Source organism: Cottoperca gobio, chromosome 2 (genome assembly GCF_900634415.1).
Source record: "Cottoperca gobio chromosome 2, fCotGob3.1, whole genome shotgun sequence".
Lineage (NCBI taxonomy): Eukaryota > Metazoa > Chordata > Actinopteri > Perciformes > Bovichtidae > Cottoperca > Cottoperca gobio.
This window is the reverse complement of record NC_041356.1, coordinates 9,698,134-9,710,792: the sequence shown is the minus strand read 5'-3', so window position 1 is coordinate 9,710,792 and position 12,659 is coordinate 9,698,134. Positions and strand designations below refer to the sequence as shown.

At 42.4% G+C, this 12,659-nt stretch overlaps 2 protein-coding genes across 9 annotated transcripts in view; one reads left to right on the top strand and one right to left on the bottom strand.

Moving 5' to 3' along the window:
• The first annotated feature begins 554 nt into the window (after positions 1–554).
• LOC115022033 (uncharacterized) lies at positions 555–3,230 on the top strand. The gene is made up of 3 exons (XM_029452832.1): positions 555–1,620; positions 1,713–1,895; positions 1,976–3,230. Exons 2-3 carry the CDS (start codon positions 1,741–1,743, stop codon positions 3,228–3,230), a joined length of 1,410 nt encoding a protein of 469 aa, XP_029308692.1. The 5' UTR covers positions 555–1,620; positions 1,713–1,740.
• A 3,830-nt stretch (positions 3,231–7,060) lies between these two features.
• The window catches only part of mgat5 (alpha-1,6-mannosylglycoprotein 6-beta-N-acetylglucosaminyltransferase), a 65,640-nt gene continuing 60,041 nt past the window's right edge, over positions 7,061–12,659 (bottom strand). For 5 of the 8 annotated variants that reach the window (XM_029450082.1, XM_029450071.1, XM_029450091.1 and 2 more), the window contains 4 exons: positions 12,535–12,651; positions 11,745–11,819; positions 11,328–11,485; positions 7,061–10,585 (listed from right to left, as the gene is read on the bottom strand). In XM_029450082.1, the coding sequence (XP_029305942.1) occupies positions 10,387–10,585; positions 11,328–11,485; positions 11,745–11,819; positions 12,535–12,651 (549 nt within the window). In that variant the 3' untranslated portion in view covers positions 7,061–10,386. Of the gene's footprint in view, positions 10,586–11,327; positions 11,486–11,744; positions 11,820–11,848; positions 12,652–12,659 lie in introns of those variants that run through there. The other 3 variants (XR_003833544.1, XR_003833547.1, XM_029450117.1) reach the window with 3 other exon arrangements.

Sequence of the window (12,659 nt, the reverse complement as noted above, 5' to 3'; positions counted from 1 at the left end):
TAGCAGGTGTTGTGATGAACGGCAGTAACCCAGGGCATGAGGAGACCTTGAAGATCTACTGTTCAGCATGTATACATAATGTAGTGTAAGTTCAAGCATGTATACATAATGTAGTGTAAGTTCCCAATAAATGTAAACAGGTACCAAATCAGGACGCCAAAGATGAAACTGCCAAGAGGCGTGGACACGCCTACAGTTATTACGCCTATTATTATTTATTACTGTGGATGGTAAATGATCTGCTCTCTTTTAAACATAATACATCCAGAGCTATAGAAGCAGGTATAGGCGGCAAACTCGCTGTTCATTACCAAAAATGTAAAACATTGTTGTGTTGTCATTGTTTTTAAATGTATTTTTTATTAAATCCAGTGGATTAAATCATTATGTTGCTAAAGAAACCCACTGAAGTGATGGCTGCACCTTACCCTGAGCCTGCTCCATCAAACTAATAACCACTACGAGCAACACAAACCAACTGGCCACGTGTAACAACGTCCCCCAGTGAGCGTGTTGTGCCACGTGTGTAGAGGCTGCACGCGCTGTCTCCGGGATGTTAACCAGCAGGTAAACAGCAGCTCGTTCAACTCTCTGTGTGTTGCGCTGCTAGCTACGAGCTAACGGAGACTAGCGATGTTCCCAACAGAGACCTGTTGTTCAGGATCACTGAAGAAATACTTCTGGGTCATGAATACAGTTTATAAGTGTGTCATGTTTACTTCACACTCTTTTATTCCCGACCAGCGCAATGACTGCGTGACGCCAGCAGCAAGTCTGTCAACGCAGACGCTGTTTGCACGTAATCCTGCAGCGATGCTGTTACAGCGGTGTTACTCAATAAAGCTTTAATCAATTCAATATTTCAACATCTGAAATGTTCATTCATCTGTTGAAATCATGTCCAAGCACTCCGTACCGTTACTTCCCCCCAAAACTATTCATCCAAAATGCGTGCGTGCAGGTCTGCCTGCGTGCGTGCGTGCGTGCGTGCAGGTCTGCCTGCGTGCGTTGTCATAGAAACGCAGATCAAAGCCACTTGTTCTGGAGTCATAAAAGGCCTTATTACATCATCAAAGACACTGAGCAGATCTTTATATCTTCAGAACTCCAGAGACATATTGAGAAAGTATTATTCCTTGTTGGACACATTACCTATCAACATAGATAATAACAAACTCAACATGGATAATATCGAACTCAACATGGATATTATCGACCTCGAAGCGGATAATAACGAACTCGACATGGATTACAAGGTAAGAAAATCTGGCCTGGATTGGAAAAACGTTTTCACCAATCTGCGATTCATTATTTTTGATCAAATCAAATGTGGTCTGTCTGAAAGTAAACTTTCAGATGTACTTAAGAGATGCTTTGTGAATTATGCACAGCACCAAGTACAACATCTATTAATCATTGTGTCACATTTCAAACATCCTAATGAGAAGTGTTTAGTTGGAGTGTAAAAGATGCCTGGCTGTTAAAACCTGATTGTTTTTCTTTCTAGATTCCATCAAATGAACTTTTAGGACTGAGATGCAGCGAGTTGGAAGTGCCTCTGTTTAGCACTAACGACTTTGCACAGTTGATCAATACATATGTGGATGTAGTCCCACATGAGTAAGTTACAAGTTACAATTCTTCAAGCAAATAAACTCAGAAATTAGGTAAAATATTTGTTTAGCTAAACCATTCCTAATCTTTTCTTTCAGAGAATGGAGGAGGTTACGCTATTACCGAATGCACTCAGACATCGTCAATCTGGTGTCTGACATGTGTCATGAGATCTTAGATTTGGTCACCACCAAGATCCTGTTCACTGTGGAACCTCAGGTTCAACGCTGGATAGACGTCCACGTTGAACTGGAGAATGCTAAAAACACCTCTGTCACAATGTAAGTCGAGCATTTTGTAACCTTGTAATTTTTAGAGTCCAGATCAGTTGACTAATGCCGGACTGTTTTTCTTTTCTCAGGAACGCTTATGATTATTCGCAAGGGCTCAATTTTGACAGCGTGACGGAGGAAGATATTCTAGCCAGCTTTGGGAAATCATTTGACATCTGTTTTGGTGCAGCAATAGGACGCCAACAGAAGAGGTCCCACGACTCTATAGCAATACTGGAGATGTTCGCAGAAGAGGTGACGAAGAGAGTGAACCAGGCACTGCATAGGACCACTCAATCTTCACTGTATTTATCTGAGTCGCAAACCTCAATTGATTTTCCATCGGAAGAAATGATTTATTATATCGGCAAAATATTGATGGGGCTCTTACAATCAGACTATGAAGACGAAGACGAAGACGAAGACGAAGGAGACCGCTCAACAGTAGTTTTACAAATCTCAGCCAGTGACACCATGCAGCGTCCTGTTATTACCACACAGGAGCGGCCACAGAAATCAGGCAAAGAAGAAGACGAGGAAACACTCCACTCTTCAGAGATTTCAGAAGACTCATCCAGTGACATCATACAGCATTATATCAATAACACACAGAAGCTGCCACAGAAATCAGGCAAAGAAGAAGACGAGGAAACACTCTGCTCTGTATCAGAGATTTCATACCTCTCAGACTTTACCACAGGAGAGCAGAACCATAAATCAGACGAATCAGGCGAAACAGAAGAGGAGCTGCCACAGAGAGATGAGACCTTTCTCGTCTGTTTTGTCTGTAAGCTGGTGGATCACATCGCTCACTCCACCAAGACAACAATATACAACGTGGATTTAGATCTGATGTTGGAACGACTGAACAAGAGTACTGTTGGAAGTCTCTCTCTCCCACAGACAGTTGGAAACATCCACATCCCCGTCTATAAAGAGCTTTGCCACCAGTTTGGATCTGCTGCAAGGCTTCAGGCTGCCATGGTGTCCAAAGATGGGAAGTTTGAAGAAGCCGTTGCCAAGACATTAAAGGCTCAGCTGCAGAAGTCTTCAAGAAAAAACATCAGCTTCATGGCCAAAGTCAAGAAGACTTTCTGCCGCAAGTCTAGAAAAGTTGCTCCCATCATCGAGACAAACACATCAGTCTCTCACACTGAAGTCATTGAGCTGGTGAATGGATCGACGCCCCCACCTCAGAGGAGACAGAAGTTCCCCGCCATTCGTAGAATGTTCGCCTCCGCAGCAAAGTTCCTGAGGAACCCGTTCAGCCAATGCATCAGCGCTAGTAATACAGTGGCCTCTGCTCTCTCTCTGTGGAGTTCACATGTGCTCCCCCCGTATTGACAGGGTTTTACTCCCTTGAGTCAAACACTTAATGTGAACTTCAATAAAAAGAACAAAAAGTTACATCTCTTGTGTCATCATTTATTATCAGAGGTAGAACAGTCAGAACTTTTATTCTTCCACCTCCGATACCACGAGCTGCACACACTGTTCATGCTGTCTCCACCTGGACACAACAGCGGTCATTGAACGCAGCTCTTCTTCACTGCCAGTCACATTGTCCAATTAATAATCAGTAAATAAAGGAACAAGTGAACAATTAATAATCAGTAAATAAAGGAACAAGTGAACAATTAATAATCAGTAAATAAAGGAACAAGTGAACAATTAATAATCAGTAAATAAAGGAACAAGTGAACAATTAATAATCAGTAAATAAAGGAACAAGTGAACAATTAATAATCAGTAAATAAAGGAACAAGTGAACAATTAATAATCAGTAAATAAAGGAACAAGTGAACAATTAATAATCAGTAACTAAAGACAATATAGTAACTAAAACAGAAGAAATGTAGTATGTGTAATATGTAAAAGATATTAGTAAATAAAGGATGAAAAGAAGCATTAAAAAAACACAATATAGGAATTTAAAACATCTTTTTGGAGGGGTAGGGAACTTTAAAAACGTTTTATTGCCTTTAAGATGATATAATGGCATGCAGCAGGGCGGGGTTGAACCCAGGTAGAAGGATTATTACCTTTTACACAGGACACCCACTCACCAGGTGAACTACACTGATGCCATGTTCATCTTAGGTTTGACACTATTATAACACTTTACTGACATTTTAAGGCATATAATGATTTATTTTAAATGCATCCTTTATGACATTTTCATGATGTTTGTGTGACATACTATTATTTTTTTAAAGTCGCTTTAAAAAAGAGCTGAGCCAGAAGGCAATGCTCTCGATCTACCGGTCGATCTTCGTTCCTACCCTCACCTATAGTCATTACCAAAAGAACGAGATCGCGGGTACACGCGGACAAAATGGGTTTTCTCAGGTGGGTGGCTGACGAGATAGGGTGAGAAGCTCAGCCACCCGTGAGAGACTCGGAGTAGAGCCGCTGCTCCTTTGCGTTGAAAGGAGCCAGTTGAGGTGGTTCATCATCTAGTAAGGATGCCACCTGGGAGCCTCCCTAGGGAGGTGATCCAGGCACGTCCAGCTGGGAGGAGACCCCGGGGAAGACCCAGGACTCGGTGGAGAGATTATATCTCCTCACTGGGAACGCCTCAGGGATCCCCCAGTCAGAGCTGGTGGATGTGGCCCGAAGAAGGGAAGTTTGGGGTTCCTTACTGGAGCAGCTGCCCCCGCGACCCGACCCCGGATAAGCGGTAGACGATGGATGGACATACTGTATTATTATTTCTATGGTATGAAAGGGAATAGTTTCTGAAGCTATGGTCTACAACAGGGGTGCACAAAAGGTCGATCGGGAGTGTAGTGCGGGTAGATCGCGCACCGTTAAAAATAATAATAATAATACTAGTCCCCCCCCAATAAACATGAATTTATATTTTACTTGAGTATTTTAATCTCATGTAATTGTTAATCTCAACAAGTATAAGTATATATGCTTCCTTTGGCCAATATTATAAGGAACCACTCTATAAACTTTTATTGTTATGCAGGATGATACCCAATTATATCTATCAATTAAACCAGACGAAACCAATCAATTGGCTAAACTTCAAGTCTTAAGGACATAAATGTCTAGCAACTTCTTGATGTTAAACACAGACAAAACTGAAGTTATTATACTTGGCCCTAAACGCCTCCGAAACGCATTTTCTAATGACATAGAAGCTCTGGATGGCATTAATTTGGCCTCCAGCACCACTGTAAGGAATCTTGGCGTCATCTTTGATCAGGATCATCCTCAGAGTGTCCGTCTCTCATGTGGCAGGTTGCCATCTGATAAAGTTTACGTCAGGATCATGAATCGTGGCTGCGCCTGCTGACCTGGTCCTGCTGGACACCGGGAAGCCTTTTTGACATTTTCCTGGATTCATCCAAACTTTCTCTTTTTCAACACATAATTTCTGTCAAATGTTGTATTTGTACTATGTTGTTTATCCTGTACACACGACATCTATTGCACGTCTGTCCGTCCTGGGAGAGGGATCCCTCCTCAGTCTCTCTCTGAGGTTTCTTCCATGTTTCCCCCTTTAATTGTGGGGTTTCTTTTAGGAAGTTTTTCCTTGTGTGATGCGAGGGTCTAAGGACAGAGGGTCTAAGGACAGAGGGTCTAAGGACAGAGGGTGTCGTAACCTGTACAGTCTGTAAAGAACACTGAGACAAATGTATAATTTTTGATATTGGGCTATACAAATAAATTTGATTTGATTTGAATTTGAAGTAGCATTTTCAATGCAGGACTTTTACTTATAACAGTATTTGTACAGTGTGGTATTAGTGCTTTTGCTGAAGTAAAGGATCTAAATACTTCCTCCACCACTGGTTTTAGTGATTTGCAGATAAAGAAAAAAACATGTTGATATGAAACTGGTTAAACAAAAAGTAAAAAATGTACCGTGTGTATTTCAACATGTAGCGAAATATATCTTACTAAGAGTTATAAAAAATAAAGCACATTCAGCCATCAGTAGACTGATGTGTTGACACTAGTATACACTGAATATATAAGGTTGACGCTAAAGAACGTCATCGTGACGTAGGTTGTAAACACGGAAGTGGATTGTGAATGCGCTGCGGCTAACACATTCTAGCTAGCTGCAGTTTAATTTACAGCTTATGAATGAGCTTTATGAAGAATATTATCGGTACTCTGAGAAAACCTGACTCAAGCGTTAAACAACAACACAGTAAACGTAAACACAATACTTACTTACTAAATGGTGACGAGGTAGGAGCACGTGCGGGCTGTTAGCGAGGCTGGTGACGGTGAAGTGAACATGTCAACAAGTTATCCCACACCTGTTTACTGCCATGCTGGACGAGGACACTTCCGGGATGTTTACGAGCCGGCGGAGGACTCTTTCCTCTTGATTGACGCCCTGGAGAAAGACGCAGAGAGGCTGCAGCTGATGAGGTCAGACACAGCGCACCTGAACGCATCACACGTGCAAAGGTAAGGAGAAGTAAACTACATGTAATTAAACTATTAGTTTAACTACATTTACTTGCTGGTGGTTCAACACTATTCATATTTGTATAGGAATTTATGTAGTTCAAATGTTATTATTATTATTCAAACAGAGGTTAACTGCTGAAATTACAAATAACTTTGTTTACCATTGCTTCTCTACTGTAATTGATCCTTTTTATTTCTTTAAATATAAGTATGGGCATTTAAAAAAATGTTTTTATGGGCATTATTTTTGGTTATCATTTCGTATCACATATACATTGACAATTTGATCATTTTCTTAGTAGCTTTAGTTAACCAAACTAGATTCGTCCTTCGGGTAGCTTTGCTGTGCTTCCACCTCTCCGAACACTGAACATATGCAGTGTTGGAATATAACTAAGTACATTTACTGAAGTACCAAATTACAAATGTATGGTTTACTCAAGTATTTTAATCTCATGCGACTTTCTACTTGTACTCTGCTACATCTCAGAGGCAGTAAGTGTAGTTATAAAGATAAATTGGTTGACTTGGTAACTATTTTGATAATCATTTGAGTGATTTTTTTGTGCACGAGGCCCAAATTGAACTCCATATCTGCTCAGTAATGTATAAGTTGTTGGGCGTGTGTGTATACACATACACACTGTGTCTCGAGCTGCTCCTTGACCTGGGCCGATGTAAATACTGAATCTGTATTAATGTGATGTGAAACAAATATTAAACCAGAGTCTGAGCCTTTTGTCACAGAAAAAAGGTTTATTTAAAAATAAAGTTATATCCCTCTTACTCGTCAAGGACTGTGAAAACAAAAAAAAACGTTGTCATTGCGTTATTCACCTTTCGCTGCTCGGACCACAATCATCACCGCTCTGGTGTTTCCGACACCGGATGCTAACTGACAGATTCAAACAAGGTCGACATTGAAAAACAAAGATTGATACATGTTTGTATGACCGTAAGTAGCATGTTCTTTTTAGTTTTTCTTTACAATGGAGACATTCAATGCTGAGGTTAACAAAGACAGATATGGTGAAGATTTTGTTCTCTTGAAACCAAACAGTTGATAATCTGATCGACAGCATGCTTAGAAGAAGTCTGACTAACAGAAAGTAAACAAGGCTTTTACTGCAACAACACAGGTTTGAACGACTTTGCTTTTTTTTTTCCAAATTGAAAAATAACTGAAGCTATTGTTTAGATTTCTAGTATGTACTCAACTGAACCATCCCCAACTCATGTACAAGGATACGTGTGCTCATAGTCTTTATTTCTCTTATTGTCAACAGACCCACACACGGGGAAGTCAAAGTATAGAGAGAGGGAGAAACACGTGAGGTTTGTTGACGATAGCTAAACTAAAGAATATGGTAAGACCGATCCTGTAAATGAAAGGACGACACCACTGTTTCTTTCTTTCTGTGTCACTGCTTCAGCCTGAGAGTCGGCAGGAAGTCACATGCAGAAAAGTAATCCGTTTAAGCCAATCAGATGTTATAGAACATGTGCTGCATTAACCTGATTACTCACCAGTATATATACATGGACATATAATTAGAAAAAAGTAATCCAACTATTGAGTTTGTATGGATGTTTCTGACATCAATTTACGGCTCAGTAATCCAATTGCAAATGCTGCACTGGTGTTATCCTTTCTTTTAGTTCTGTGAATGGCATGGATCCAAACCCGAGTAACAAATTACAAGGTTTGCACTGATTAAATTAAGTGATTTTAATAGTATTATATTAAAATGAGATCTTTTTTTTTTAATGATTTCAAGTGTACAATAAAAGTGATTCAGGAAAGAGCAAACAGATGCCTTCTGATCTGTGGAGTTAAATCTGGGACCGTCAGTTCGCTGATATTCAAACAGGAACCAAACATAACCATGAAAAGGCACGTCATGTTCTTCGAAACACTAAGTTGGCGGCAGATCACTGACCTGACAAAAGTAAAACCAGTCTGAGCCGACACAGTGAGAGTACAGGTGGTGTTCTGCAGCTGGACGGTGCCGCTCAGTCTGAATTTACACGTGTGCAAACAGAAAAACTGAGATTGGAAACAAAAGCACAAAGTGTATGAGGCTCCTGCTGGCTTTTCACAATAAAACGAGGCACGTTTGTCCACTGCTGTTCAGCTTTAACAGCCCGTGATCTCCAGCACTTATTATTCAAGACTAAAGATTTCAGTTGAGAACCAATCCTCATGAGTTTTCAGCTTTTTAAGGAATAAATATTACAGGTTTGAATTGTTTTTAACCTTTTCTATAAAGAATGCAAAGTCAACACGACATAACCAGCGAGACTCTGATCTATCTGTTTTCACACCACTGCTGAAAGCTGAGCAGAAGCAGACAAAGCCCCCCCCCCCCACCCCCTCTCGGCCATACACTTGGAAGACAAGCAAGCTTTTTTTTTATTTAAATTTTTTATAATTACTCTCCATAAATAAAAATCTATAAAAAAGGAAAAAAGAAAAGACACCGCTCCCTATAAATAAAAAAACTGATTTCCAGCAAAACAGAGATAAAGATCTGTATACAAAATAAATAAAAAAGAAAAACTTTTAAACCCATATGAACAATATACAGTGTTACTAATATCTTGTTAAACCTCTGCAAATAGATTACCGTAGTGCATTTCTTTCCCTTCACCACAAGAACTACAAATTTGACTTTTATCTTAATTTTTTTCTTCGCAAATCTGCAGGCAAATTAAGATCCTAACGATTACCGAACAAAAACGAGGAGATGCGAGGTTTTGCGTTGCAGAAACGCGTCGTTGGCATGTTTTTGTTGCTCGTAAGGATTTACATCAGTTGTCTGGTAGACGGGATATGAGTGTGGATCTGTGTTTTTAACAGCTTGTGTACATTAAGACACAGACAGACATCACGGTTAGCTTGTCATGTTTCTCTGCGAGTTGTGGAGTCTTTGGAAAACGTGTTGTTGTTAAGGCTTCCTCGCCTGGGCTGCGGTGCATCTAGGTGTTACCACTGCCGCTGACGGCGGTCTATCATCTACGACACAACGGCACGACATCCTACGACACGGCGACTCCGTACACGTCAGCTTTAGCTACAGAGAATGACCCTCCCCGATCCTCACCTCGGTGTGTGCGTAGTACCGGATGATCTGCTCAAATGTTACTGGCCTTCTGTAGAAACACACACACACACTTGGATCATAGTAAAAGTAAAAGTGTGCAATTTGAAAGTGAATGTATGAAAATCAAGGGAGCGCATTTTCCCGTTTGTTTTTTTTAAGGGATATGAGGACCGATGGGGGGGGGGGGGGGGTATGAGTCAGGAAATGAAAAAACTTCCAGAATAAAAATCTAGATATCTACATTACATGTCTCATCACGTTCGTCCAGAAGAGAGGAACATGTTGGTTACAGTGTAAAACTGGGTTCTTCTTTAGCCGCCGTCTGTTAGCCTCCCCGTGTGTATGAGTGTGTGTGTGTGTGTGTGTGTGTGTGTGTGTGTGTGTGGGGGGGGGGGGATGTAGGCCTTCAGGCATGCCAGTCCAGTGCAAACCTACCTAAAGAATAAACAGTTTCAGATTTGACCAGGGGATGTGGATGGAGGGGTTGGAGTGGAGGGGTAGCTGTTAGGAAGGGGCGGTTGAGCCTTCTTGGTACCTCGCTGCCCTGATGAACCCAAAGACAAACAGGCAGTCACATGTGCAGTCACTGACATGTGCAGTCTACCAAGGAGGCAGCAGCTTAACTTAAAGTCTAACTCGACTCCCTTTGTTGATTCAAGTAATTTCACAACGCTTCCAGGACTCGCAGCGCCACCGCCGGTGAATCAGAGGGTTGTCTGCGTCACTCCCAGCAGCTGGGGAAACAATAAATATGATGAACCCATGAATGTTTTTCTATCCAGACAGCTTCCCACACAAATAAAGTCCGGTGTGAGTGTTTGACTGACAGCTGCATGTCTCCCAAACACACTCAAACACTCGTTAAGCTGCTCCGACTTCATCCAGCTTCGCCCGATCCTCTGTGAGCGGCCACCCCTACCCCCCCCCCCCCCCGCCCATCAGCCTGTGTGTTGGTGCTATAGGCAGTCTTTGCACAGCGCCACCTGGCCTTTCATGTAGTCACGGCAGGGGCAGATACGTCGCAGCGACTGGTGAGCGCCCGCGCAGCTGAACAGCAGCAGGTCAGCCTGGAAGATGCAGTGCCGGCGAGTCTCGCTGTAGGCCGGGACCACCGTGTCGGCGCTCGACTCCACCGTATGACAGTCCACACCAAACCTGAGACACAGGCAGATTACTATTATCAATTGAAATACAATCAGAATCAGCTTTATTGTTATTTAGTGTGATTCACATAAAGGGAGTTTGACTCTTGTTACTTCATTAAGTTAAGTACAGACAAAGAAATGGACATTTAAAAAAGTAAACGTGAAAATTGACTTCTATGTACAGGTATAAATATAATCATTTGTAGATAGTGAGAGTGCAAATGGTGCTGGAATATGGAATTATTAATGATATTGCTTAATGTACATGAGGTAGTTTGATACAGCGTGTTTATAATCATATTGACAGTGATGATATTTACATGTCATCTATAAAACTATAATTACAGTGAGAGGGAGAAGCTGAACACACACACACACACACACTCAACGAAGTAATGTTCTTCAGTCATGAGCCTTGACTCTTATTCCAGAAAACAAACTGCGCCCTCCAGTGGCTTTAACGGGACACTGCAGTGTATTTAAAGTCACCACTCTGGTTGACAAATGAATTCAAACCTGGGTTGTGCTGCCACCTAATGGTCGCTTTTAAAACAACAACTAGAGCTGGGAGAAAGTGTGTTCATGTCTCAATGTAAAGCAGCGTTTCTACAGCTTCAGGAAAGTTACGTGTGTGTGTGTGTGTGTGTGTGTGTGTGTGTGTGTGTGTGTGTGTGTGTGTGTGTGTGTGTGTGTGTGTGTGTGTGTGTGTGTGTGTGTGTGTGTGTGTGTGTGTGTGTGTGTGTGTGTCCCACCTGGCCAGGTCCTTGTCCTTGTTAAGGTGTTGGAAGAAGGAGGGCTCACAGATGAGCTGCTCCTCCTGACACACCTGCTTACAGGTGCGGCCCGGCTCGGCCAGTTTCACCTGCAGGGTGCTGAGAGGGGGCCACATCACCTGACCGTGGCAGAAGTCCTGACAACACAACAGCGTGTCACACAACAACGTGTCACACAACAACACTGCAACATAGCCGAAAAGTGATTTGCTGGGAGTAAAGCCACTCGTATGACACAGATAATTAAAAATCACTAATGTGATCCCTACAAACCCTGAGTGAACTAACAAGAGCTAGGGTTATTTATATTAAACTATTTGTATTTTCATTCAGTCTCAGTACACTAACATTCTGATATGCTTGTATCCTAAACATTAATACATCTGCAGGCAGTACCTGGTTCTCAATGAAGGCGTTGACTCTCTGCAGCATCCCCTCACAGGTGAACTCATAGGGCAGGTAGGGCTCGATCTGATCACACACACACACACACACACACACACACACACACACACACACACACACAAAACACACAAGTGTGAGGAGAGGGTCCTCTGGTGGTGACGTCACATGCTTTACAGCACACCTACAGGACCAGGAATGAGCTGGTTTCACTGTATGTGTGCGAGCGGAGCCTGGTGAAACGTAAGCCCGCTGCCTGACCTTTGTGCCGCTCTCTTTTGAGTCGCATCGACTCTGATTTGAAACTTCAAACGGGCACTGAACAACAACTGGAGCCTTTGTTGAAGCACTAAGTCACTCGCTGCTTTCTCCATGTCTTTGTGTGCGGGGAGGAAGATGAGGAGGAGGAGGAGGAGAAGAGGGGGGGGCAGCGTGAGCCAAGCCGGAGCCTGGTAGGCTGCAGCTCGCCACGGATCACAAAGCATATGAGGCTCCGCAGGCATGTCCAGTGAACAAAGCCATTGTTCCGACTCGCTCGGCGGAGCACAACACACGAGGTCCCGAGCCCTGGCCTTTAAATATGCATGGGCCTGGACGTGAAGACGGAACGGGATCTCTTTCTTCCCCCCTGTGCTTTCATTCCTCGGTCACAGGTTTTAAGACGTCCGATTTTGATAATATTTCGATAATCAAACGTTTCCTAGTTGTAAGAGTCACTTACTTAATTATTATACGTCTGTTTCATAATGTTTTTACGCCATCATGTCATGAAATCCGTGTTTACCTTCTGGCTGAGGATGGAGTGGATGGCGTTCTCCACCTCAACAGAGTTTTCGATATCCACCGTCCACACGTGGGGCTGACCGATGTACACCTCAGCATATGGATGTTGAGAGGTCAACTGCAGAA

Excerpts from the sequence above, each read along its gene's own strand:
- LOC115022033 (XM_029452832.1), top strand. The coding sequence starts at position 1,741 with ATGCACTCAGACATCGTCAATCTGGTGTCTGACATGTGTCATGAGATC. Across the intron at positions 1,896-1,975 it reads AAAAACACCTCTGTCACAAT|GAACGCTTATGATTATTCGC; the intron begins GTAAGTCGAGCA and ends TTCTTTTCTCAG.